Source organism: Calidris pugnax, unplaced genomic scaffold (genome assembly GCF_001431845.1).
Source record: "Calidris pugnax isolate Ruff unplaced genomic scaffold, ASM143184v1 scaffold147, whole genome shotgun sequence".
Classification (NCBI taxonomy): Eukaryota; Metazoa; Chordata; class Aves; order Charadriiformes; family Scolopacidae; genus Calidris; species Calidris pugnax.
Genome location: NW_015092359.1, coordinates 1,163,259 through 1,188,084, shown reverse-complemented (window position 1 = coordinate 1,188,084; position 24,826 = coordinate 1,163,259). Strand labels below are relative to the sequence as shown.

Genomic DNA, 24,826 nt, shown 5'->3' with positions numbered 1-24,826 from the left:
ATATCTGAGAAAGCAAGTGCAGTTAATGGGGAAGAACATCCCTACATTTCTGATAGTTCTAACAGCTGCAGGGACTTCGAGATTTTGATTTGCTTTTGTAATGCTCTCAGTGTTTTCAGCAATATGATAGTAGAGATACTGGAGATAAAGAGGGAAGACCAGTAGCACCAATATACATATTCTATCCTTCTGCTTTCTATTCTTATTGCAAAAAAATATTAAAATGTTTAAGTGCCTTCACTGGGTATCTAACACAGTTCTTCTAAAAGCTGACAAGTGCGAATTGAAAAGCAAAGTCCCATTAATACAGAGCTGGCGAGTGTCACTGTGCCATTAAATACTAAGTCTGGAATGCTCTGAGCCTTGCATAAATCTGTGCAATAAAAAAGATGCCAGTGAGAATCTTACAACATGTTCAGCCAATTAAAATATATCTATTTGACTTTTCTTTTCTTTGCAGACCACAGATGACATCCTGGTGGCCTCGGCTGAATGTCCTAGCGATGATGAGGACATCGATCCCTGTGAGCCGAGCTCAGGTGGGTTAGGTTAGTCAACTTTTTTATTACTTTTATTTCATATTTGCATGCTTCAATCCCCAGAATCCTATTTAGTGGGACCATATTGATAGTTGTGATCTGAGTGAGGTTATAGCTCAAGCGAGGACCTGAGGTTGGACTGGGAAGGTCATTCTGGGACCCCTGCAACTGTGTTGTTGTGATAAAGAAGATAAACTTAATTTAGGAGAAAGCTTGTTACTTAAGCGTTTCCCCCAAATAAGATAAAAGTACAGTATTTCAAGGGTCATATTATCTCAGTAGTAGAAGCAGAGTTCATTTTGAATTACTGTTTATGGGATGAAATACTGAAGACATAGAATACAGCAGTCTCAATTTTCAAATCATTTTATGGCTTTTTTCCAAGCCAAGACTATTCAGAGCGTTGGTTTCAGTTCTGAATAGAAATGAAAAACTTTTACAGTCTACTATTTTCCCTGGAAAAAAATTTTGTAGTGTTTTTGCCATGTCTTCCGTACTCCCACTAAATAATGGAGATTTGGTACTAATTTTTCTCTCTGATATGATTTCTCTACTTATCTTCATGTTCAGTTAAGTACTACATATTTTCTCTAAAACTGGAAATGCTTACCATGGATGTGAAAGGAGAGCAAAACTTCGTAATGTGAAGAATTATGTTGCTCTATAACCTTTAAAAAATCCCAAATGTCAAAGGAACTACTGCTTTCTTTGTTGGCATGGGTTAGCTTTTACCTTTTCTTGGTACCAAATATATCTCACTTTTTCTTATTCTCTTGAATTCTGTTCTATTGGGTAGGACACCTGCTGTCAGGTGTTTTAGATAATATGGTAGTATTCGGTGCTTGCCATAATAGTTAATAGTAAAGCAATTAGGATAAATTTGTTGTGTACTGCCATATGTAGTTTAAGTAGAAATCAATGAAATTTAAGACTGAGGTGTATATAAATGCAAATCAAAACTAAGGCATCTTAGTACAACACCCAAATTGGGGAGCAGGGAATATGTCTAAGGAAATTTGCCTTAAACAAATGTGATTTTGCTTCAAATGCAGATGCATGGTTCCTTTTTGAAGTCACATAACCTAATACACCTGCAAAAATTATTTATTTAAATTTAAGTAAAGATAGAGACGTTTATGACTTATCTCAGTGTTTGATGAACTTGGTCTTCCAGGAACCAAGATATTTATAGAGTTGGGAGAACACTTGGAGTTGGTTTCTTATGGTTTCCAATAAAAGAATTTCAGAGTGTTTTTCAAAATGCCATGAGATGGAACAACCATTCTTAAAACTGAGCAACAAGAGATACACCCACCTTACACGTTTTTTATATCTCTCAGGAAGACATTTCACTTGCAGAAATCCCAGACATCATGAGCAAGCTATTTAGGAATTGTGATAGGAATCCATTTTTTGAAAGTTTGAAAATTAATTTCCAGGATCTTTTTTTTCTGCTCTTCCCTGCTCATTTTCAAATTCTTGAGTTCAACAAGACTGTCTTGTCCAGTGCCATTCAATGCAGTAGTTCATGTGGCTCTGAACTCATGCACGCCAAGCGCTACCTTGCTTTAGTTAACTCAGGCAGTGCTGTTTCATAGGCAAATTGACATTTATCTACGTTAAATGTAGATAATTTTAATAATTTTTAAAAATTTATAAGGCAACTGTAAAACACTACATTAGTTACCTAGCGCTAAAAATTTTTCCCAAGCCCTCTTCAAATGTATTAGGATGTATTAGAAATGTAATTTCTAATTTCTAACCCCCTCAGCTCTGGGGCTGCGGCGCTCGGCGGTCCTGGGGCCACACACACTCCTTTAGCTGGTGGGGGCTGGAATGGGAGGGGTGGAATGAAGCTTTTTGACAGGTTATCATTTCTGTCCAAACTGTGGTCCAGAAGGGGAATGGGAACGTTAGTCTTCCTGCAAAACCTCGCCATTAGCTTTATGTCCTGGTGTTCAGCTTTCCTGTTTTAGCTTTCCATCCCCCAGCTACACTTCTTATTTTTGTTTATTCGAGAACGGTTTTACTGTTTCATTTTTTGGAGCCCAACTGCTACTGCTTTTTAAAAAAAGTTTGGATTGGCACAGGAATTATGTTCTCTGTATTCCCAATTGTCTGGATCATTTTATCTGTCATTCTTCACATCAAAATGTCACTTGTCCTCCCACTCTCAACTCTTAAAAGCTATTAATTTGCTTCCCTCTTCGTTGGCCTTGTCCTTTTCTTATATTTGAAATAACATGAAGCAAAAGTGTTACCGAAGTCATAACTTCTAGTGCATCTGTCTCTCTCTAAGCTGAGTCCTAGTCACTTAGTCTTACGAATAAGCTCTGTCCATGAGTGGTCCTGTAGGCACTGCTGCTGCTCCCTCTCAATAATACTGCAGTCTCCATCTGGCTTGGAGCTACTCCTAAACAGTCGGCTGGAACTTCAGAGAGAAAAGCATAATGTTGTTGACAGTGACAGATTAATGATTTTTTACCTTTTTAATTTGAGACAGGACATGCAAAAGGATACGTCCCTCTATTTGAATTCTTCCCATGGCTCAGTTCAGCTTTTTTCCCCGTAACCCTTTCCACAAACCAGAGTTGCTTCTCCACACCCTCACTGATGCTGGTGAAGCTTAATGTTTCCTAACAGATACTCCTAGGAGGCAAAAGATGTGATTATCAGGACCACCTTACTGTGTTTGCACTTCAGAGGCCGTAGCCTGAGATCCCATTAGATTTCTTCTCTTGCTGCCTGGTGGTCAGTCAGCAAAAGGATCCACCCCAGCACCAGAGATGACGCTCTCAGGTCAACATTTTTCATTCAAGGGATGGCCAGAGCCCTTCAGTTTTATTGGCAGAGCCATAACTGTCTGTTTCCATCATGGTTGCCCATAATATGCCTATTTCTAACCAAAGTTCTCAGCTCAAAACGAGAGCCTATTCAACAGGCAGTTTGAATACAGTAAACCTATAAATCATCGAAAATACCGCTTAGCTAGAGTTTTACTGATTAGCAAGATTTATGCTTAAAATAGAGCTTATTTTCTAGGGTAAATATGTTGCAGTTTGTAGTGGCTAACAAGTCTCGGTCTGCCACCACCAGCTTCGCTTTCTGTGCACCTGTCTCCTAAATAATAAATGGAAAGATGCAATTTGCAACAAATTTCATACGGGACATAAAAACGTAGACCAGATTAGGAGCTGCTAAGCAGCAATCCCATCAACTTGTCTGGAACATAAAGTCACAAAAATTATAATTGCAGATTTCATTGTGGTATACAAACTGCTAAATGCGCCTTAATTGGATGAAGTCATAACAAATTTATTAGCATGCAAAATTTAGTCAACATATTTTGTTTGTGTTATTTTTTGTATAGTAAGGCAACACGTATTGCTTTCACAGTCTCTCCAGATTCCTCTCTCCCACTCTAAATACTAATAACAATATGAAGAATGATGATGATGATAATAATTCCTCTCTCCCACTCTAAATACTAATAACAATATGAAGAATGATGATGATGATGATAATATTTATTTATGTTTCCTCAGCTTCACGTCATACGGGGAAAAAATAAAGCCATTTCATTTTGTAGACCAGTTATGAAAAATGTTAGTGGCAACCTATCAAAAAAAAAAAAAGGACCTGGGATAATTCACTAATTTTATGTGAAGGGTTATAAAACTGCAGGTGGACCAATTGCCATTCTGCACATCAGGGCTGCTGTTCCAGCCTTTCCTGGGCTCTCTACAGGGCTCTGATTTCTGCTGAGTGTCAATGAGCATTTGTGCTACACAGCTTATTTGTTCCTGTTACACTGGGCTGGTATTTTATTTGTTAGCTATTATCTAGCTGCTTCTGTAGCTATTGAAATGTTCCAAAACACAGAGAGGTCCAGACTGGGTCAAGTGAAGTGAAATCATTGAGTTTAATGGCAGGGAAATCTAGACCAGGGAAGTGAGCCTTACAGTTTTTAGCATATGCACAGTTCTTTTCTTGCAAATCACAGTTAAATCCTTCTCAAACTCAGGACTTGAAATAACTTTAAATTACAATTTAGGTTAAAAACCTTTCCTGGTGGCCCCAGCAGAAGTGGGAGGGATAGAAGTTTTGGCAGTCTTAAAGGAAGAATATATGGTATTCAGTGGGAATATATGGTATTCAGTGGGAATATATAGTATATCAGTGGGAAAAACTTATTGGGAAGTTTTAAGACAACGTTCAAAGTGAAAAAATGGTCTTGTAAAAACAAGATTTTTCAAACAAGTGTCTTTGTACCAACAGAATTTCACTCGTTGCAACCAAATAAAATACTTCATCATCTCTTGATCAGCGTTTGTCTGGCAGCTCTTGGATTCCACTTCCCAGGACAGAGTTAGATTGGTATCAGATCTTGTCCTGCACTTGTTCTGTCAGGCGAGAAGATAAAATTAGTCAGGACAGAGTTCAGTGGTGGGTACCAGCTGGTAGCATTAGTTACCTTGCTTAGCCCTGATTCTTGATTCCGAGGGAGAAATGGGATCAGTTCTTTCCCTGTTTTATTAAGGACGCACTAATAAAATGATAGCTGCTTAGGGACTGATCTTTGAGCATGTGTTGATTTTCCTATGTCTTGGTGAGGCTCATTGCACTGCAGAAGACAGAGAGCAAACAGGCCACTGCTTGAGGTGACTAGGATGGCTAGGAATGGCCAGGAACCCTACATTCCCAAACACTTTATGCTGGTTTGGGTTTGGTCTCAGAATTGATAACCTATTCTCCTAATGGGCAGAGCTGTGAAATGCAGACTGTGAATGATTTATGCTCATTGTCAGAAGTTTTGCTCTTCTTTTCCTGTCACCAATTATTCCACTGCATTCCTGGCGTGTCTGGCAGCAAGATGGCATTGCAGTAGGAGGTGAAGAGACTCCTATAATTTATACATCACTGCAAGTGCCCTGTTTAATGCACTTCATGGAATTCTTTGCGCAAGGAGCTGAAACCAAGAAAAATAAAATTACAGTTAGTTCATAGGGCTACTGTCTTCATTATGGCTCGAGACATAAAGGGAATATTTGTGCCTCAGTCCAATTACCCTGCAGCTCTATATGCATTTCCAGTACTAGAAAGACCGCTGGCTTGCCTTGAGTCAGCCTTTTTAAATGCTTAGCTGAAAAACGTATAGACGTGTCTGTCTGAGCTACTACAGGGTGAAAATTATGCTTTATTTACAAACTTTCCAGGTGATAGCACTTACCATGTCTATACATAAAGGAACTGAGAGGCTTCAGATATAGATTAACTTTCCTACACTTGAAGTTAAAATAGTTGTTAAGATTATTTATTTTTCTTATGAATCATAAACACCCCCCCCAAAGCAACAGAAAGCAAATGTTGCTTTTTTCCAAATTATTTTATTTTGAACTGAACTACTTTCTTGTCAGTAGTCTGAGCTCTTACTGTCTGTCACTGTGAATTATACATAAGGCATTTCTCATTTGCATTCAATCAAGGATTTGTTTCCTAAATTATCTAAGAAAATGAGGTTAAGGATGGTAATTGATCCATGGTACCAACACTGATCTCTACTCTTTGCCAGCCACGTCACTGAAACATGGGAATACTGAGTACAATTGCAGCTTTCCAGCCAGTCCTAAGGATTGTCGTACCTTCCCAGTGTTGGGAGCCAATGAAAAGAATAGCATATGCTGAAAAAAAGGGTTTTCTTTCAGTCTAACACGTCATTTTTCCATAGTTTAGAGAACTGAAAAAAAGGGTTTTCTTTCAGTCTAACAAGTCATTTTTTCCGTAGTTTAGAGAGTTCTGACTCCTCATATGCATTCTGTTTAACTTTGGTGGCAGTGGTGGTGTTCACACTCTTATACATCCTTTCTTTTTGTAACCTCAACTGGCACAGGGGATTTGTGACCCACATGAAATTATTTAAAGTTTCTTTTTAAAGCACACTTTAAGACAAAATTCAGCTATTTTTAGCTAAATGTGTCTTTAAAATATGAAAAATTCAAGTAGATACTCCTAGCTGAACATATAGATTAATACAGAGACAACAGCAGAGGCTAATGCTTTCTAGCTCGTATTAATTGCAGTCGTAGTGATATGAACATATCAGAAGGCAGAATATGGATGGAAACTGGGGAGCTGGCTTTTTTCCTGAGCATAATGGTTTTCTATCAGTGTATATCAGTGGCTCACTGTGCTCTAAGACTGGTAAGAAATATCGACATCGGGTTGCTATAAATCATACAAAACTCTCTGTTACTTGCACAAGATCTTCTCCAGTGGTGCGTAAATGATGGACGGATTTCCTTGTGTGTGAACTTTGAGGGAGTACTCGTGTTCCACTCATAATCTATGAAAAATTCAAGTAGATACTCCTAGCTGAGCATATGGATTTCAAAGAGAGGTTTAATACAGAGACGACAGCAGAGGCTAATGCTTTCTAGCACGTATTAATTGCAGTCGTAGTGATAAGAACATATCGGAAGGCAGAATATGGATGGAAACTGGGGAGCTGGCTTTTTTCCTGAGCATAATGGTTTTCTATCAGTGTATATCAGTGGCTCACTGTGCTCTAAGACTGGTAAGAAATATCGACATCGGGTTGCTATAAATCATACAAAACTCTCTGTTACTTGCACAAGATCTTCTCCAGTGGTGCGTAAATGATGGACGGATTTCCTTGTGTGTGAACTTTGAGGGAGTACTCGTGTTCCACTCATAATCTTGCCTAAAGTTGGGCTTCTATAATGTGGAAAGTTGGGCTTCTATAACGTGCTGTAAGAAAAGCAAACATTCCCAATGTAAATACTGGGGTTATTTGTATGGCAGCGCCTAAAGCTCTATTTCATGCTTCAGATATGTGCAGACAAAAGCTCTATTTCATGCTTCAGATATGTGCAGCCAACGTGGAATCACAGAATCATAGCATGGTTTGGGTTGGAAGGGACCTTAAAGATCATGGAGTTCCAACCCCCCTGCCATGGGCAGGGACACCTCCCACCAGACCAGGTTGCTCCAAGCCCCATCCAGCCTGGCCTTGAACCCCTCCAGGGATGGGGCAGCCACAGCTTCTCTGGGCAACCTCTTCCAGTGTCTCACCACCCTCACAGGAAAGAATTTCTTCCTGAGATCTAGTCTCAATCCCCCTTCTTTCAGTTTAAAACCATTAACCCTTGAACATGGAAAGACTGTTCTTGTTCAGAGAAATTTCTTAAGTGACAATTATTAGTACTGCTGTTATATGTTCAGTGGTCTGGAGTCAGATATCCCACAGCATAGACAAAACCAGATGGCAATGTTTCTAGTAGTTTGAAGAAATTTAGTCATTTTATAAACAATAATTCAAGAAAAATGGACACATTACTCATTGCCCCAGAAGGGGTGACTCAATGAAAGAAGGCTGCTTTTTTTCTTTTCTTTGAAGATGTGAAACACTGCTTTTGACTCAGTTCTGAAGGTATTTACAGGCAAAGCTGAAACACATGATCCCACAGCGATACCGGGTCTGGGATGTGAATGCAGAGAAGCAAACGAGGCACTTCACATCTCTCATTCACAAACACCCGTGGATGATACCTGTCATCCTCACTGACTTCCCTGGAACTCCCTAGATTATTCAGTGCTTGTCTGGATCACGGAGAGTAAAATGTCCGTGAACATCACGTGTCCCTTTATTCAGGTGCAGAAGAGATATGTTAGTCAATCGGGGGCAAGGGTACGACCCCTGCATGAGATAACGTGAGCTGGAGGAGGTGAGTGAGAGCAGGGGAGAGGTAGGGATGGCAGCTCTGGGGCAGGGTTGGAGGACAGCAGGAGAAGTCTGCTCTTACACAGCACATGCTGAGGTGGAGGAATATGGCCTTGAGATTATTTTGGGGAAACTATCAGTCTCACAATCTGTTTCATATCCATTCTCTCTTGTTTTTTCTCTCCCTCCCCACAAGTATATGCAAGTGCTCTTGAGACACTATCTTCCTAACTTTCCCTAGAAAAAAAAATTGCAGGAAAGACTGTTCCTAGCATCTAAGCAGTTGCTTGACCTATTCTTTTTGCTACTCCCAGATAAAGAACCTGCCGTACAGACCATTCAGCATTAACCAGAGAGTGAGAGATGTCCAGAATGACTCCCCCCAAAAAGGAAATAAATCTAACAAAGTACAAAATTGCTGAATAAGGTATTACATAGACCTTAAGGAAATAACTGACTGCTAATGCAGTGGCTTTGTCAGACACACACACACAAAAAGAAATTGGATCTATGACCGTGCTCTCTTAAACAAAGCAGTCCTGATTTTCAAGACTGATATTCAAGATTTTCAATAATACAAATAATGATGTCCCATTCTCTGTGCACATATCCCTAATATGTGAAAATAGGTTCTAGGCAGCTCTATATCTTTTGTGATTCTTAGTTGACAGCCACAGAAATAAAGATGTGTGCACCTTGACAGCCTTCACTATGAGATATTTACACCATTTTCAAAAAAAGATATAGATCTTCTTAATCTAAAATCAAAGAATTGCTTAACTAGAGAATAGGGTGCAAAATACACACATTCCCCCCAAAAAAAGTTTTTGAATTATCGTGAAGGATTTTTTTAATATATATTTCAATATATAAACAATATTGTTCATTTAGATGTAAATAATCTTTCTCTTTAAAAATGCCAAGTCAGATATTACCCATTGCATGGCCCATGTTGATCATCCCAATTGAAATTTTCTGAATTCCAACAGGGAACAGTCTCTTTTTTGTCTTCTAAATTATGGTCTTTCCAATGTGGGATAGAAGCAGAATGCACAGGTAGGGTGTAAGAAAACCAGCACTGACCTGTCCTAATCTGCATCCTGAGAAACTAATTTGGTTTTCAGGTTATTTTGTAAACATTCGATTTACTGAAACCAATTAAATAAAGCCAAATAAAGCTTATGTGGACTTTCAAAACATTTTCTGTGGGTGGATTTCCACACACTGAGGTTGGTTGAAAAATGCAGAAAATAAGTAAATTACTAATTGCAAATCTGAGGTTTTCAGAAACAGTTAAGTAATTTGCTGGCTTGAGTGAGACTTTTATCTGATTAAATAAGGAATTTTGGAAAGGGATTTCCTTGAGCAAGGGTGAGGTAAATGGCTGATTGAATCTGAAACACGTTGCATTAATTTACTTAGTAATGTGCTTAAAAATCCTAATTTAAGAGTGTATAATCCTAAAAATTGGTCTTTTGAATCAAGTTTACACTTAGAATGAAGACTGCGTGTTTGAAATTAGAGGATGGTGCCTTGATTAATGCAAGTGCATTGTGTTCCTTGAGCTACACTTTGTTCTGCTTTGATTGGCTGCATCCAGTGCATATATTTTCTTGTATACTGTATTGTAGACACTAGCAATCCCCAAACTACTTCTTTGTAATGCATATGCATTGAATTTGCCTCTTTTTGTGGAAAAAAACCCCTCTTCCTCAGGATCATTTATCATCCTTTGTTTTATGGACATGGTGGTAGGAGACAGACAATATTTTGCGAAGATATAAAAAGATTTATAGCCAAAATACTGGCCTGAATCGACATGGTACTGCTCAGCTTCCATGCCAGGCCTTTCTCTCAGACAGAATTTGAATAATGCGGTGTTAAATCAGGTCCTTACATTTCTATGAGAAATTTGCTTTACCTCAGCTGGTATCTGGAGGAAGGACGAGGCAGAAAGATGGGACTCAGAGGCAGCCACCCCGAGTGAAACTAGAAAATACAGCTTTGCTAAGAAGAGGGGAGCAGACTGGACTGCGAGGAGGGACATGGGGCAGAGATTTAACTCATGGAATGGGTTGGGTTGGAAGGGACCTTGGAGATCATCTGGTTCCAACCCCCGGGACACGGGGCAGAGATTTAACTCATAGATTGGGTTGGGTTGGAAGGGACCTTGAAGATCATCTGGTTCCAACCCCCCTGCCACGGGGAGGGACATCTCCCAGGAGCCCAGGTTGCTCCAAGCCCCATCCAGCCTGGCCTGGAGTGGCCGTGGGGTCTGTAAATGCCACTGGGCAGTGTCTGCTCCAGCACTTCTTCTGCAGCTGAGTTCTCCTGCATTCAAACGGGGGGATTACAGGTGTGCGAGCCAAGCATTGTGCTGCTCGCCAACCATTTGCAATACCTGATAAATGCAATTAATACAGTGTTACAAAGTGGTTGGTGTATGCCAGCTCCAGCTTATCAACTAATTACCATGTTAACAGGCTGCAGGCAGGAGAAAGGTTGCTTACCCCGCTGGCAGACAAAGGAGATAAGGGCAAACGGTAAACTTTTTGCCGGTACTTTTTAGCGATCAGTACAGTGTGAATTCTCATTATCTCTTCCATACCTAGTAGCAGGACCGTTGTTGCTAATTTTCAGCCCCTTGCTAACAATTTAAACCTCGTTGGAAACATTGGGGGTTTTTTTTAGTGTGTGACTAGTCATCTGGCAGCCTGCAAGGTGGCAGGTGAATGCTGACAAGCCTGAGGACTGGGTACTCTCAAAGTATATTGCTCATAAATGGGAGTGGGGAAATTTCAAGCCTGTAATGAGGATGCACGTACCTGAAATAGTCTAACCTTAGGCTCTCTTCTTCTAACTATATAAAGACCTGAATCTGACAAGCCTGAGGACTGGGTACTCTCAAAGTATATTGCTCATAAATCGGAACGGTGAAATTTCAAGCCTGTAATGAGGATGCACGTACCTGAAATAGTCTAACCTTAGGCTCTCTTCTTCTAACTATATAAAGACCTGAATGAAACCTCGTTCTGCTGTGTTGACATGCTGTTCTGGCCCATAGGTTTCAAACCCAGCCTGTGGTGTAGATTTGTGACTTTGACATCTTCTTCTAACTATATAAAGACCTGAATGAAACCTCGTTCTGCTGTGTTGACATGCTATTCTGGCCCATAGGTTTCAAAACCTTAAGAGCTGTGGTCTAGATTTGTGACTTTGATGGTTTGAATGTAAGCTGGCTTAAACGGTAGATTCTGATCTAGACACAGTTCGTGTTGTGAACATACCCTTAAAAAAGTTGCAGAAAAGGGATAAATTAAAGCTGAAAGCAGCAAGAACATGAGAATCGTGTTCCAAAATAAGACAAAGTTTTATAGATATCTCAATCTTTTTCCTTGTGCTAACATCAGAGACACCAGTGTTGTGTATTTATAGAGTATGATGAGAGAAGCAAAGAAAAAAAAGGTGATCTTATTCATTTTAATAATTTTAATCATGAGAAAAAGAGCATTAATTACATCAAGTGTAACTTATATCAATCCTGAAGTCCATTTATCTTTTTTTTCCCCACCCCCTGAGGATCACAGAAGGTCTTGGCAGTGATACGACTGAAGCTGAACAAGCACAGATAGATCTACAAGTAGTGTCCGAGCCTTTATTTAGGGGGTGTAGTTGGGTATTTGGTGCTTCCAGAGCGTGAGCAGGTGAAAGCCTGGCCCCTTCTTTTCCAGGGAACTTCATCAACTTTGTCAGTGATGGATCTGACTCGATGACAGTATTTCGAGCAAATTGAGTGCTGCGTGCCTTCAGCACCAACGTTCAAGCCATATATGTAAAGTTTGTGGCACAGACATTCATCTCTTCATGCCGTAGCTGCTTGGGGAGGGAAGGCAGTCGGGGAATCACCCACGGCTGCAAAGATGAACGTGGGTGTCTGCGCCTCCAGCTCTTTTCACCAGCAAGAATCGTTCCTTGCTCTGCAGGCCAAGCCATCAGATTCCTCAGTCTTCACAACGACGGTTTGGTGCTCCCTTGCAGAAAACTGGCTCCTAGATTAGGTAGTTTAGGGGTTTTTTTTTTTGCTTTTTGGTCCTGGCAAGCTCAGCTTTCACTAAGTTCGGTGGGGACCAGATGTCACTGTTCCTAATGCTGTGAGTTTTTGGTACGATGAAGCCAATCTTATAGTTAGCTGCCACCAAAAATTTATGTTTCTAGTGCCTCTCCCCTTTTCTTGCCGTGACACTGGTGTTCACCTGAGTCTTGAGGCACCTAGAGCTGCAAGCTCTGAACAAAACTGAACAAAAGATTCTGGTTTAGCTGGCTGAATTGGTTCCCCACGATTACAGCAGCTTAGCTCTAGCTTGAAAACACGCTATCAGTAGTGTAATATTTGTATTTTGTCTTCTTTATGTTGCCTTATTTGCAAAAGCATTTGGGTTTTTTTCCCATTTAGGAATATTTCAATTTAAAATCTAGACCACCCACCGACTCTGCTGATCAGGCAAAATTTCTGAAGCAAAGTAACAAATTACCAAAGACTTCCCAGAACACACAAAACCGGGATAAATTAATCCATGCAAAAAAAAAAGAAGGAAGCAGAGGCGCAAAGGTGAATGAGAAATGTAGAAGCAGGGAGAGGTAGGACTGACAGCTGAACTGGTAAAAGGAGAAGGGATCCATACTGGGAGAGGAAGAATAGTAAAACAGGAGCAATACATCCAAAATTGTTAAAATATAGAGTAAGAGCACAGAGATGAAGACTGCTGAAAACATTAAGTGATATATTGTTTTACATTTTCCACTTCGGCTAAAATTAAATTTAGTTTTGTGGAAAACATTTTCACAAAAGCTTCATGTTAAGCTGTGTGAAATATTCCCCTCAGCTCTGCAGAGCGTATTAACTTAAAAAACCATTGATTTTATATGCTCTATCAATTGGCACTTTGCTACCAACTAACCTATCTCCCTTGAGACTTTTGTTGACATTTAAAGACGAATGAGACAACAACCCTCTCGCCTCTCAACCACAGGAAAAAAATGTTACTTGCAAAACCTGCAGTCCTAAGGAGTTGGTAGGATTTGTAAATTATTTCAAGGCAATCTGTGGCAAATGGAAATAAGCACTATATTCTGTGCAGAGATAATGTTTAGCTTCTCAGCAAACCAACATTTTAGGCTGTGGATGGTGTTTTGATGCTAGACTATGACTAGCTAAGTTTGTTAACATCACTTTAGAGGTATTTTAATGCATTGTATGTTTCCTCCTGAGAACCTTCAAAATTTGAATTTCTAGCAAGTAAAGAACCTCGCTTTGTGTGCAGAGTAGAACAGTTACCTTAATAATTTTCTCTTAGACAAGTTTCAAAGTAGGTTATTGGCTTGTTCCCTCAAACTCAGTAAGCATCTGACAGATTCCATAGAGCAGGTGCAATGGGGTGAGTTCGAGATGGCAGATGTAGCTACTGAGCTCACAAGCACCACAGCCCTCCACCACGTCACAGTGTGGTGTCTGTGCAGGTCTTGGCTCCCATGCTCTTTGAATCATGACGCCATGGTACCTCTGTCACGTGGATTAGATCTGGCTTTGCATATAGACTGTTCCAAGTCTGATGAAAGTTGGTCACTGAGCTATAGCAGCCACATATGGAACAACCTCATACTACTTCCCTCCCACTGCAGCTTAATCCTTGATGGGCATCCCCCTGGGAGCCTTTTCTTGCCTCCCCTCAAGAGCCACTTGAGGCTGGGTAGGAAGGGAGCAGCCTGAGATACCCTTGAGATATTCAGACCAAGGTTTGGCTTGAGCTTAGTCTCTTGCGCAACTTTAGAGCAGATCACAGAACCACAGAATGCTATGGGGTTGGAAGGGACCTCTGGAAATCATCTAGTCCAACCCCCTGCCAGAGCAGGTCCACCCAGAGCAGGTTGCACAGGAACATGTCCAGGTGGGGTTTGAATGTCTTCAGAGAAGGAGACTCCACCACCTCCCTGGGCAGCCTCTTCCAGGGCTCTGCCACCCTTAAAGGAAAGAAATTCCTCCTCCTGTTTAGGTGGAATTTCATATATTCAAGTTAGTTCCCATTACCTCTTGTCCTGTCCCTGGGCAGCACTGAAAAAAGACTGGCCTCATCCTCCTGACACCCACCCTTGAAGTATTTATAGGTGTTGATCAGATCCCCCCCTCAGTCTTCTCCAGACTTCTCCAGTCCTCCAGACTTCTCTTCTCCAGATCCTCATCCTGGTTTTGCAGTTGGGCTGCATCTACCCCACTGGTTCAGCCGAGGAAGCGCTGAGATTTGCTTTTCAGACACACTCATTGTAATGAGACGTTGAAATTGCAGTGAGCTCAGAAACCAGTTCACCAGAATCCAACAATGCTACGGAAAGTCGACCACAAACAGGTCTACAATGATAGCACACAGAGTGAAAATTAATATGTGTCCTGTATATAATTGCCTTCATGCCTCATTGCAAAAGCAGTAGTTAAACATTCTTGTATTGTGAGTAATTTCCTATTCACAGTTTGTGGGAAGGCATAAATGTAAAGAAACCAGGTTTGGGGTCCCTTTGTTGGGTTTTTTGTTTTGTTTTTAAGTCTGCTAATTTCAATTCACGAACACCATGGGAGCCTGCAATTCCAATTTTCTTTTCACAGTATTAATGAAAACTGGGCACTGAAAATAGTCAGATTTTCCCCTCTAAATTTTAAACCACTTAGAAATACAGTCAAGAATAATAACTTTCTAATCCATTATTACACAATGTAAAACTGTGCTCAGTTGCTGTTATTTCATGCAAACTTTTTCCTAAGTGGTGGAAGAGGCTTTTGAAAACCAGTCTCTTCTAAGCTGGGCTTTGAGGCAATTCAAAAAGGCTATTAAGAGGACAAGGTGCACATCAGGGAAGTGAAGAAGGGATCATTGCACCACAAGATGACTTTGTTTCTTCTCACTGTGGCATGGTCCAAGCATAATTACAGTCCTTATGATTGTCTTCTTGTTCTTAATCAAGCCATCTTCAACTTATTATAGATGTTTTCAGGATTTTTTGGGGATGACTTTTTGTTCTTTGAAATGGGGGTAGTTTTGATGACATTTAATGTGAACGTTCACGTAAAAGGTAGTTTGCTTCTTGTTTACAATAAGAAACTTCATCTGGGATGAAGTCAGTGTCTTTTTTGATGCTGCAGATGCTAACAGAGACTGTAACTGAGTAGCAGACAAGGTTACCCTTAGACATACCTCTGGTGCTGTGCTGGTGCAGCCAGCAAGATGCTGGGAGGAAAACTGCACCGTGTGTTTCTCAAAGAGCTGGGAAGCGAAGAGCAAGATTTCCATAACCTTACAATCTTCACTTGCTCTTCATTAAGATCACCCATTGTCCCTTGCAATAGTTCTTGTCTTGCGGGGGAAAAAAAATCCAGTTAAATTCCCCTTGAATCTTAGTCAAATAACGGTCTTACTTAAATAGAAGGCAGCCGTTTCAGCAATGTTATGGATGTGGATTTGTTTATTTGCAAAGATTTCAGAAGAAGTGCAGGCTGGCCAGTTTTCCCAGTGGCCTTTTCCTCCCCATCTCTGAACAGGACACTTGCTTTAGCCCGTGCTCCGTTCGCCCTTCCTACCTAAAACACTCACAGACAGCCCCACGTGCTTTGTAAAACTTTCCTCTTATTTCCTCCTACTTCATTTCTCTTGCAAAGGCCCTGCTAGGTCCTGCTAGGATATTTTAATGTAAATGGAAGAAAAATAGCAAGAAGTCATTTCCCTTGCTGAACTGCTCCTTTTACAGAAGTCCAAACAAATGTAACAACAGATGCTTTGAAAATGTTTTAAGTTTAAATAACATTAATGTAGCGGTTGAATATTCCTCAGACAGATGGGATAAATGAGATAATTGTGAAAACATTCTTAAAAATAAAAGGATGCCATCAGGTGAAAGGCAGGAGTTTAGGTAACGTTGAAAAATATTCTTTACGTGGTTTTTTTTAGATTGCAATGTTAAAAGAATGTTTCCCTCTGAGCAAGCTGTTAGGTGTCATTTAGTAGACATTAATTGTAAAGTTAGTTGACGGCATTTGGCCCAAATGTCTGTATTTTAAAGAGAAAGAGCAGCTGTTAGTCCACCAGGTATTGACAGAGTTTTATTCAGTTGCTTCTATTATTTCTCAGAAGTTAATTTCCTGAAATCACGTGCAGTGAGATAAGAGTTTGTCTCATTTTCATTCGCTACGGAAATGCTCAGGAGTCTTTATTCTGCACCAACGCATTGTCTCTTGTAAAACAGTAAGTGACACCCTATGTGTAAAAGAACTTCCATTTTCTACAATAGCTACAATGAAGAAACAGGATCTAAGCCAGCCACTGATGACTCTGGGACAGACCACATTTCTTGGTATCTACCCTGAAATGAGAAAAAAAATCTTAGAGTCTTCTCAAGGGAAAGTTCAAGATCTCTTGGGTAGTCATAGAAAATACCAACTCGGAACAACTAAGAACTTTCAGAGGGGGGAAGGAAATAATTAAAATACTGTTTGACACGAATGACAGTTTTCTTGAGTCTTGCTGTGGTGCCTCTGTTCTCTCAGGCAAATAAAATGTCACCTTCTTTAAACCTATGTGGGATAACTGCCAGGAAGTGGTGTTTCAACAGTAGGAACACAAATCACCAATAAATAAATGATGAGTAATACCAAGGTGGCGAGGGAACTTAGTTCTTCTGGGGATTTGTGGCTTTTTTTGCTGTGTTTTATTATTCATAGGCCAATAGTGGATGTCTGTCACTGGTGGCTGCTTTTAATTCTGGTTGTCCAAAATCGTTGCAATTTTTTGACCTGTGTAAATAGTTTTTGTGGCATTACCTTTAGTGGTAATCCTTAAAATCGGCATCTTCCTGTTATGTCTTTGCAGTGCAAAAAAAGTGACTATGGGCCATGGTACACTGCTGTGCACCTTGAGCACGACACTTCACTAATACACTCCAGGGAAACACCAGGTGTAGGCAAGGCCTGATGAAGCTGATATTAGGAATATGTTGCAAACCCAGTGTTTAATAGTACTCCTAGTTAACATTTCTATTTTACTGACTGCATTTTTCAGCCCTGCATAATGATTTAAACCGCAGTTTCTATGAGCCAGCCTGGATGCTTAATGAGAGTGTTCTGCACTTCTTGGTGGGACACCTTGGTTCTCTTTTCTTGCTCCTGAGCTGAGGCAAGGCGGGTAGTGCTGAGGGCACACAGCCTCTCAGGGGTCTGGAAATCTGTGTGCTGTTCTGGGCTCCCAGTTCCAGAAGGACAGGGAACTGCTGGAGAGGGGACAGCAAAGGGCTACGAGGATGAGTAGGGAACTAGAACATCTCTCTTATGAGGAAAGGCTTAAGGACTTGGGTCTTTTTAGTCTGGAGAAGAGAAGGCTGAGGGGGGATCTGATCAATGCTTATAAATACTTAAAGGATGGGTGTCAGGACAGTCTCTTTTCAGTGGTGCCCAGTGACAGGACAAGAGATAACAGGCACAAACTTGTACATAGGAAGTTCCATCTAAACATGAGGTACTTCTTTCCTTGAGGGTGGCAGAGTACTGAACAGGCTGCCCACCTGGGCCACCCAGGCGGTGAAATCTCCGACTCTGGAGACATTCAGACCTTACCAGGACACATTCCTGTGCAACCTGCTCTAGGTGGACCTGCTCTGGCAGGGGGGTTGGACTACATGATCTCCAGAGGTCCCTTCCAACCCCATATCACTCTGTGATTCTTTGAAATGCTGGTTAAAGTCAGAGGAACGTTGCACAGACCCGGGTCAATTCATTTTTGTCCGTGACACTTGCTTAGTTACAGAAGAAGATCCATCTCAGCTATTACCACTTAAAGTGGTTCTTTACAAAGGTCTACCTCTCCTCCTTCTCCCAAATGCAATAAAGAAAGGAGATGATGGGAAATGCCCAAGCATTGTGTGGGCTGTGAGCATTTAACCTAGAAGTTCCTCCTGGAATTAGGCTTTCATTCCACATGGCTGAGCAAGGGGACAAAATGTGCCAGACAACACAATAGTTCCTATCAAGAAGACTTTACAGTCTGAAGACATAGGTCAGTTCAGTTCACAATTGAAAAGACCGGAATCTGGCCTGAGAGGTGGGTTCATAGAAGACTGAGCCCTTGCTCTGGGCAATTTTAGAGTTTTTTTCTGGGCATAAAACGTTTCTTGAAGGAATGTCTGGTGTTGGCATCAGTGCCAGAAAGAGGAATGGGAGAAGTGGAGTGAAGAAGTGCTCTGAAGTGTAGCCCTATCCAAGCAGGACTCTGTGAATTAGAAAAGAGGAGGTAGGGTTGGATAGCTCTCTTAAAGTAATAAAAGTAAATATAATTAATTCAGGGGAAAAAAAGAAAAAATATTGGAAGGAAAAGAGAAATTGAGAAGCTTGCTGAGGGAAGTGTAAAAGAAAGCTGAGGATACCTTATTTGTGGCCAACTTATTGGATGCTGTCATTTATTGTTAGGGGAAGTTTTTATCTTTTTCCCTCATTCTGTTTGGTAGTGTGTCTTATCATCACTGTCTTCTCAATCAGTACTATAGTGTCACTTTCTGTTCTTTACAGAAGGTGAGAAAGAGAGAGGGAGGGAGTGGGAGAGGGAGGAACTTTCCTCCCAGATGTTAGTGTTCTGGCATTTAAATTGTGGCACGCCTGTTATTTCAGATTATTTAGGCACTCTTTGCTTAATAACAGCATTTGGAGAAATTATAGTTTTGAAGGCTGAAAGAGATGTTCCTTGCTGTCCTTTTCCTTGTTTAAAAGCCTGTTTAGTCGTGCTGACAGATGGGGAAATGGAAAGGGCTGCAAACCTGGATGGTTTTGGACCATACTTTAGGGTATGTTGATAGGGGGTCCAGATCTAGTGAGCACAATTAGAAGGATGCATGTCTGTAGCAGGTAGATCTGACTTAACTCCTCAACGTGCAAACTGGGTAATAACCTCTCCCTTATTTCATTATCTCCCCACAGCAAACCCTACCAGGGCAGGAGGAGGAAGGGAGTACCCTGGCTCGTCCGAGGTGATTCGCGAATCCAGCAGCACAACGGGCATGGTGGTCGGGATCGTGGCGGCGGCGGCGCTGTGTATCCTCATCCTCCTGTATGCTATGTACAAGTACAGGAACCGAGACGAAGGATCCTACCACGTCGACGAGAGTCGAAACTACATCAGTAACTCAGCACAATCCAACGGGGCTGTCATCAAGGAAAAACAGCCCAACAGCGCTAAAAGCTCCAACAAAAACAAGAAAAATAAGGATAAGGAGTACTATGTCTGATCTCAACATCTAAAAGAACGCTTGTATAGAAATAGTCTTCATTTTATCTGAGACATAATACAAACTTATTTACTTTACTTTTTATGAAGCACATTCAAAAAACAAACAAACAAAAAAGACAGGGAATGCAATCAGAAAGGAAAGACTGTTTTTAAAAACAAGCATTTCACGCTCTTGTTTTTCAGAAACAGGAGCTGATAAATTCCCTAACATCCACAGTGTTTTCATTTACTCTGCCTGTCTTTATGTTGCTGGAACATTTCTGAAAGACAATGATGATGACACCACGCACTCATAAAGCAAGGAGTATTACTACAACATCGAGGCACAATATGAAACAAAACAAATTAAAAAAACAAAACAGGAAAAAAAAAGAAAAAAAGAAGCTACCTATGATTCTGGATTTAGCCAAAGTGCTAGCGCTTTCTTGAGAAGTAAGTTAGTCTTATTGTCAGAGAAGACTGTCATTAAATGTGGTGACTCAACAAGCAAACATAAAGAGTTTGCCGTCTGGTGCAGTGAAGCAGTGATTGGAAACTTGCAGTTGAAACAAAGTGCTGGCTTTTCTGAAGACTTACGTAGAAATACTTTCAAAAAGCCCCTTTCTGGTTGTGAGGAAAATAGTACGGAGGCCTTATTTTCAAAAACAAAAACAAAAATCTGGAATATAAGGCACAAAAAAAAAAAAAAAAGAAAGAAAAAACAAACAAGAGGGCATAGATGCAATCATTGGGAAATTTTCATGCACGCTTAATATGTTATTACATATGTTTATATAAAAACACATCTATATGTGCTTTCTGGACTGTGATAAGTGATGTTTTATAGCCTGTTGTATAGAAAATGCAAACTATATCTGCTCTTCAGCCATTTTTGGTAAACTCAATGTTATAAGTGTTGCTAGGTATAGAGAGTTTTATGACATCTGGAGCAACAGACATACTTCAGTTTTTTTGCAGCCATTATAAATTGTCCCAGACTTCTTCCCCTTTTTTTTTTCTTTTTTTTTCTTTCTAATTTTTTTAATTTACAGTGTAGTGGTTATACTAAGGGGGATGTGTATGAATGTATATAAGAGTCAGCTAATTTTTTTCTTACCTGTACAGCCTCTATTCCGTTGCAATTAAGTTTCAGTAGTTTGTATGAAAGAAGTGGACTAGAAAGCAAAACTATATCTCTACTGTAATTTGTCTTCTCCCTCCTGTCCCCATCTCTTGCTCCTGATATGCATCAATGAAGTTGATCAGAATGGCCAATTTTCCTAGAAATACACATTCATTAATTAGCTAAATATTTAGTGACTTAAACTGGCCTTCGGCTTCCAGTCAAAGCTTCACTATTGGAGAGCATGGTTTGCCTTACAGAAACCTTGTTCTTAAGAAATTATGAGAATGATGAGTTTCTTGAGAATCTTAGGAAGTATCGTATAGTGTTTATCTGGCATTCAGTTGTATGAACGACAGCTACTACAGCATTGGGTGATAAAAAGATCTCAGATGACCCATTTTAATTATCCAGGCTGATTCTACTGCAGAATTTACCCCTTTCTCCAAAAAGGAAATAACGTTGAGGTGCACGATAGTATTTTTCAATGGTGGGCATTTTGACATATGAAAAAGTATTTTTAGCTAAGTTGATTGTGTAGTATTGCAAGACATCATAACCAGACAGATATAAGTTCATCATGTTTTAAAGTAACACATAGCTTTTCTTGCATATATAAAACATTAATGCATTTTAGTTAAACATATTAAATATAATGCCGTAATTTACATGTTAAGTTTTTTTTCTAGTGTTATTTCATTAGGTTCACAGCAATAAACCATAGCATAACATTTTATTTACACAGAAGTTCAAAGGGAATACATTAGGCAGAAAGAGGGTAGTTCAATAGAAATCAACCAAATCATCAGGCGGCCTCCTGGGAGGGATATAGATGTTCACACTTTTACAGACAGGAAGGAGGAATTTAAAATTAGCTTTAAACAGCAGGCACAAAATATGTTGTTGTGTGTTATTCACTGTAGCTGATGAAAAAGGCTGGAAACTGGTACAGCTATCTATCTGGGAGTCAGAGCACTTTAAAAACACACGTAGCTGACATGAAAACACCTCTCTTGAAGGCTGCCAACCCCATTGAGGTGTGTCATGTTGCGATCGTAAAACGAATTTTAATTTTCATTAGCATTTACGCAAAAAAAAATAATAATGAGAACAGGTTCACAAAATCCGTTTGATGTTCATTCCTTAGATGATCGTTCACCTGTGGCATTCAGAATTCTCCCACCTTTACAAGACAGCTGTACTCAGGGAATGGCAGGGTCAGGTCTACTGGAGGTCGTTGCTGGAAGCAAGAGACTTCAGCTGGAGGGGGGAAAGAAGAAGTTGAAAGCCAGGTGGTGTTCAGATTTCAGTGCTTGAAGGTACGTAGAGGAACAAGAATAATCTGATGACAGGAGACTGGACGTGGCAGAATATGGTTTGGGCGAGATGAAATGGTCTTTTCTGCTCTGTATTGATTGCATTAACGAAATAGCATGGTCCTGTCAACTTCCAGGCAGTTTGGTAGATTAATCTTTAACTAAATCCACACATCAAGGAAAAAAAATAATCTGCTACTACTATAATAAGCAAACACGATTTTAACACTGTTTCTGAAGGTTCTCCTTTTTCCTCTTTAATTTCATAATACAACAAAAAACAAATATGGATGTATCAGAAGTGCCAGCAAGTGGATTTAAATTCCTTTTTGTTTAAAAACAGCAGCAACAAACAAACATACATAAACCAACTACCTAACATAAAATTGGATCCTTTCTCTATAATAACCTAATTTGTTTGACTGAGATGGCTTCATTTCTATGACTGTATTGTGTTGCCTTTTTTAACAAAACACTAAATAACGTGTGAAACTTTCAACCCTAAGACATCAAAGAGAGGCCCAATGCCCCTAACCTTATAGTGCTTTCTGTGATAGATATTTACGATTTTTTTATTTGTTGCAAGGCCAATTTATTCATTATTGGAAATGCTAAGCAAGTGGAATTTACTGTTTTGTTAATAAAAATGTTTCTTAATACAAATGATGGCTTGTTTCTTCTCTTGGTCGTAGATCTGGAGTACCTGTTCATCCTAAAGCAGTGGAAAAAAAAAAGGCAGAGTAGTATGAAGTTACAGAAATTCATGTCAGGAAGAAGTGACCTCGCAGCCATTTGTACACTAAAGTGAAAACCTTCTACAAGTCTTGTGTTCAACTGGCCCTGTTAGAAAAGTATGAATTACATTAATGCATTGTTTGGTTTTGCATAGAGTTACTTCATTTGAAATTTTCTAGCTTTTTTTTTTTTTTTAATGAAGAAATTAACATTTCATGTTCCTCTTCCCCTATGGATGAAAAAAAAAATTCCCTTCCTTTTCTGCCACTTTTTGTTTTTTTCTGATGGAAAGAAGATGGCAGAAGGTAAGGTTAATGGGATGAAAAGTTGAAAGGGAAAATATTTTCTCTTGTCTAGAAGATGGTTTAAAAAGTAATGGAAAATGAATGTATTTCAGGTCATTAAAAACATTCCTAGATAATAATTACAAAATTTCAACCAGAGCTAATCCATTACATAAGTACTTTCCTATTTAGCATGGCATTTAAATTCATGGGTAACTTCAAGCAAACATCTAATCCTATTGACTTAAGCAAGTGTCTAAAGTTGCCTAAATGTATTGCTGAATGGGGATGGAGTTAAGCTTTTGGATCTAAACTCCAAATAGAATTTAAGTATGTATCTTCTTTAATCACATCAGTAGCTTCTTTGACTTCAATGGGATTTATTCATCTGCTTAATTAGGTGTAGACTGAAGTATTTTAGATAACTTAAGATCAGGAATATCTGGAGAAAACAGCCACTATCTTCTGTTGGTATAAAACAGTTTCTAGCTAAACTTATGTTCTAAACAGCTTTATACTGGGATTAGTATTTTTTTGTGTGTTTTTAAATAAATCCTGGACATTCCATTTACGAAAACGCTTTATACACATTTAAAGGAGCTATAACAATAGTGATTCTTGTTCTACTACAAAAAAAACCCCGCACATTTAATTATACTCTTTTTTTTTTACACTCTATTTGTTCTTTTTTTTTTCTTACATCTATACTGTGCTCTCCTATTTTCCAAAATCCGAATGGCCCCTCAGTACCTGCACCATCCATCATCAGCTAACTGCTCTAAGTGGTGGCCTCCATAATCAATCACCACTGTGGCCAAGTAGCTAAAAAACCTCCACAAGATGAGGAAAAAAAAGAGAGAAAACTAAACAACTCCCCCAAAAGCAACTTAGAATAAGGAGCACACATGTAGGCTTTAAATGACAACTGTGTTTAATTCTTCCAATATGACTTGTTTATAGTTCAACAAAACAGTTTTAAATTGGGTATCTGGGTATGATTTTCATATTGATTATAGAAATTTTATTTTAAGTTCAGTACAGTCATGTTTAGAGGTGCTTGGAAGCATTGCAGTGGGATAAGCCAGATTTGTCAGTACAATTTTACTTGGAATGAAGGCTATTTGCTTTATTTTAAAGCCCCCACTTTGTTAGATTCTGTAAGTATTTCAGTGTTAAAATGGGAGTGGGAGTGGGGAGAATGAGAAATCCACGCTGCATATAAACCAATTTGTGAACTGATAAATGCTCGGGGATGGTAAAACTCCTTGCCTGCCAGCCTCTGAGTTCTCCAGATGGTCTGTTCCTCCTTTGGTCAGTCATTGCTTTCTATGAAACCAGAAGTATCCCCCATGGGTTAAGCTTTGAGTTAGAAATTCCAGAGAAACAAAGAAACAAACAAGCAAACAAAAAGTCATTGATACAGGTCTGCTCAGTTTTGTAAGGGCCAGAACTCACCCAGTCCTTTACCCGTTTAATTTGGAGGCTTCTTCTTGCTCAAGGTCTTTGACAGACTCCAGCCATCAACTCTGATGACTGGAAAAAAAATTAGGCCCTTTCTCAGTTACTACCCTACAAATATCTTCATTTGTTTTTCAGCAGACTTCCATATCGCAGATTCACAGAATCACACGGGGTTGGAAGGGACCTCTGGAGATCATCTAGTCCAACCCCCTGCCAAAAGCAGGTCCACCCAGAGCAGGTTGCACAGGAATGTGTCCAGGTGGGTTTTGAATGTCTCAAGAGAAGGAGACTCCACCACCTCCCTGGGCAGCCTCTTCCAGGGCTCTGCCACCCTCA

At 39.8% G+C, this 24,826-nt stretch overlaps 1 protein-coding gene across 3 annotated transcripts in view; it reads left to right on the top strand.

Annotated features, from left to right (window-relative positions):
• The window catches only part of NRXN1 (neurexin 1), a 765,322-nt gene extending 742,649 nt beyond the window's left edge, over positions 1-22,673 (top strand). For all 3 annotated transcript variants that reach the window (XM_014962458.1, XM_014962460.1, XM_014962459.1), the window contains 2 exons: positions 461-548; positions 19,283-22,673. In XM_014962458.1, coding sequence (XP_014817944.1) covers positions 461-548; positions 19,283-19,590 — 396 coding nt within the window. In that variant the 3' untranslated portion in view covers positions 19,591-22,673. The remainder of the gene's footprint in view (positions 1-460; positions 549-19,282) is intronic.
• Positions 22,674-24,826: the final 2,153 nt, after the last annotated feature.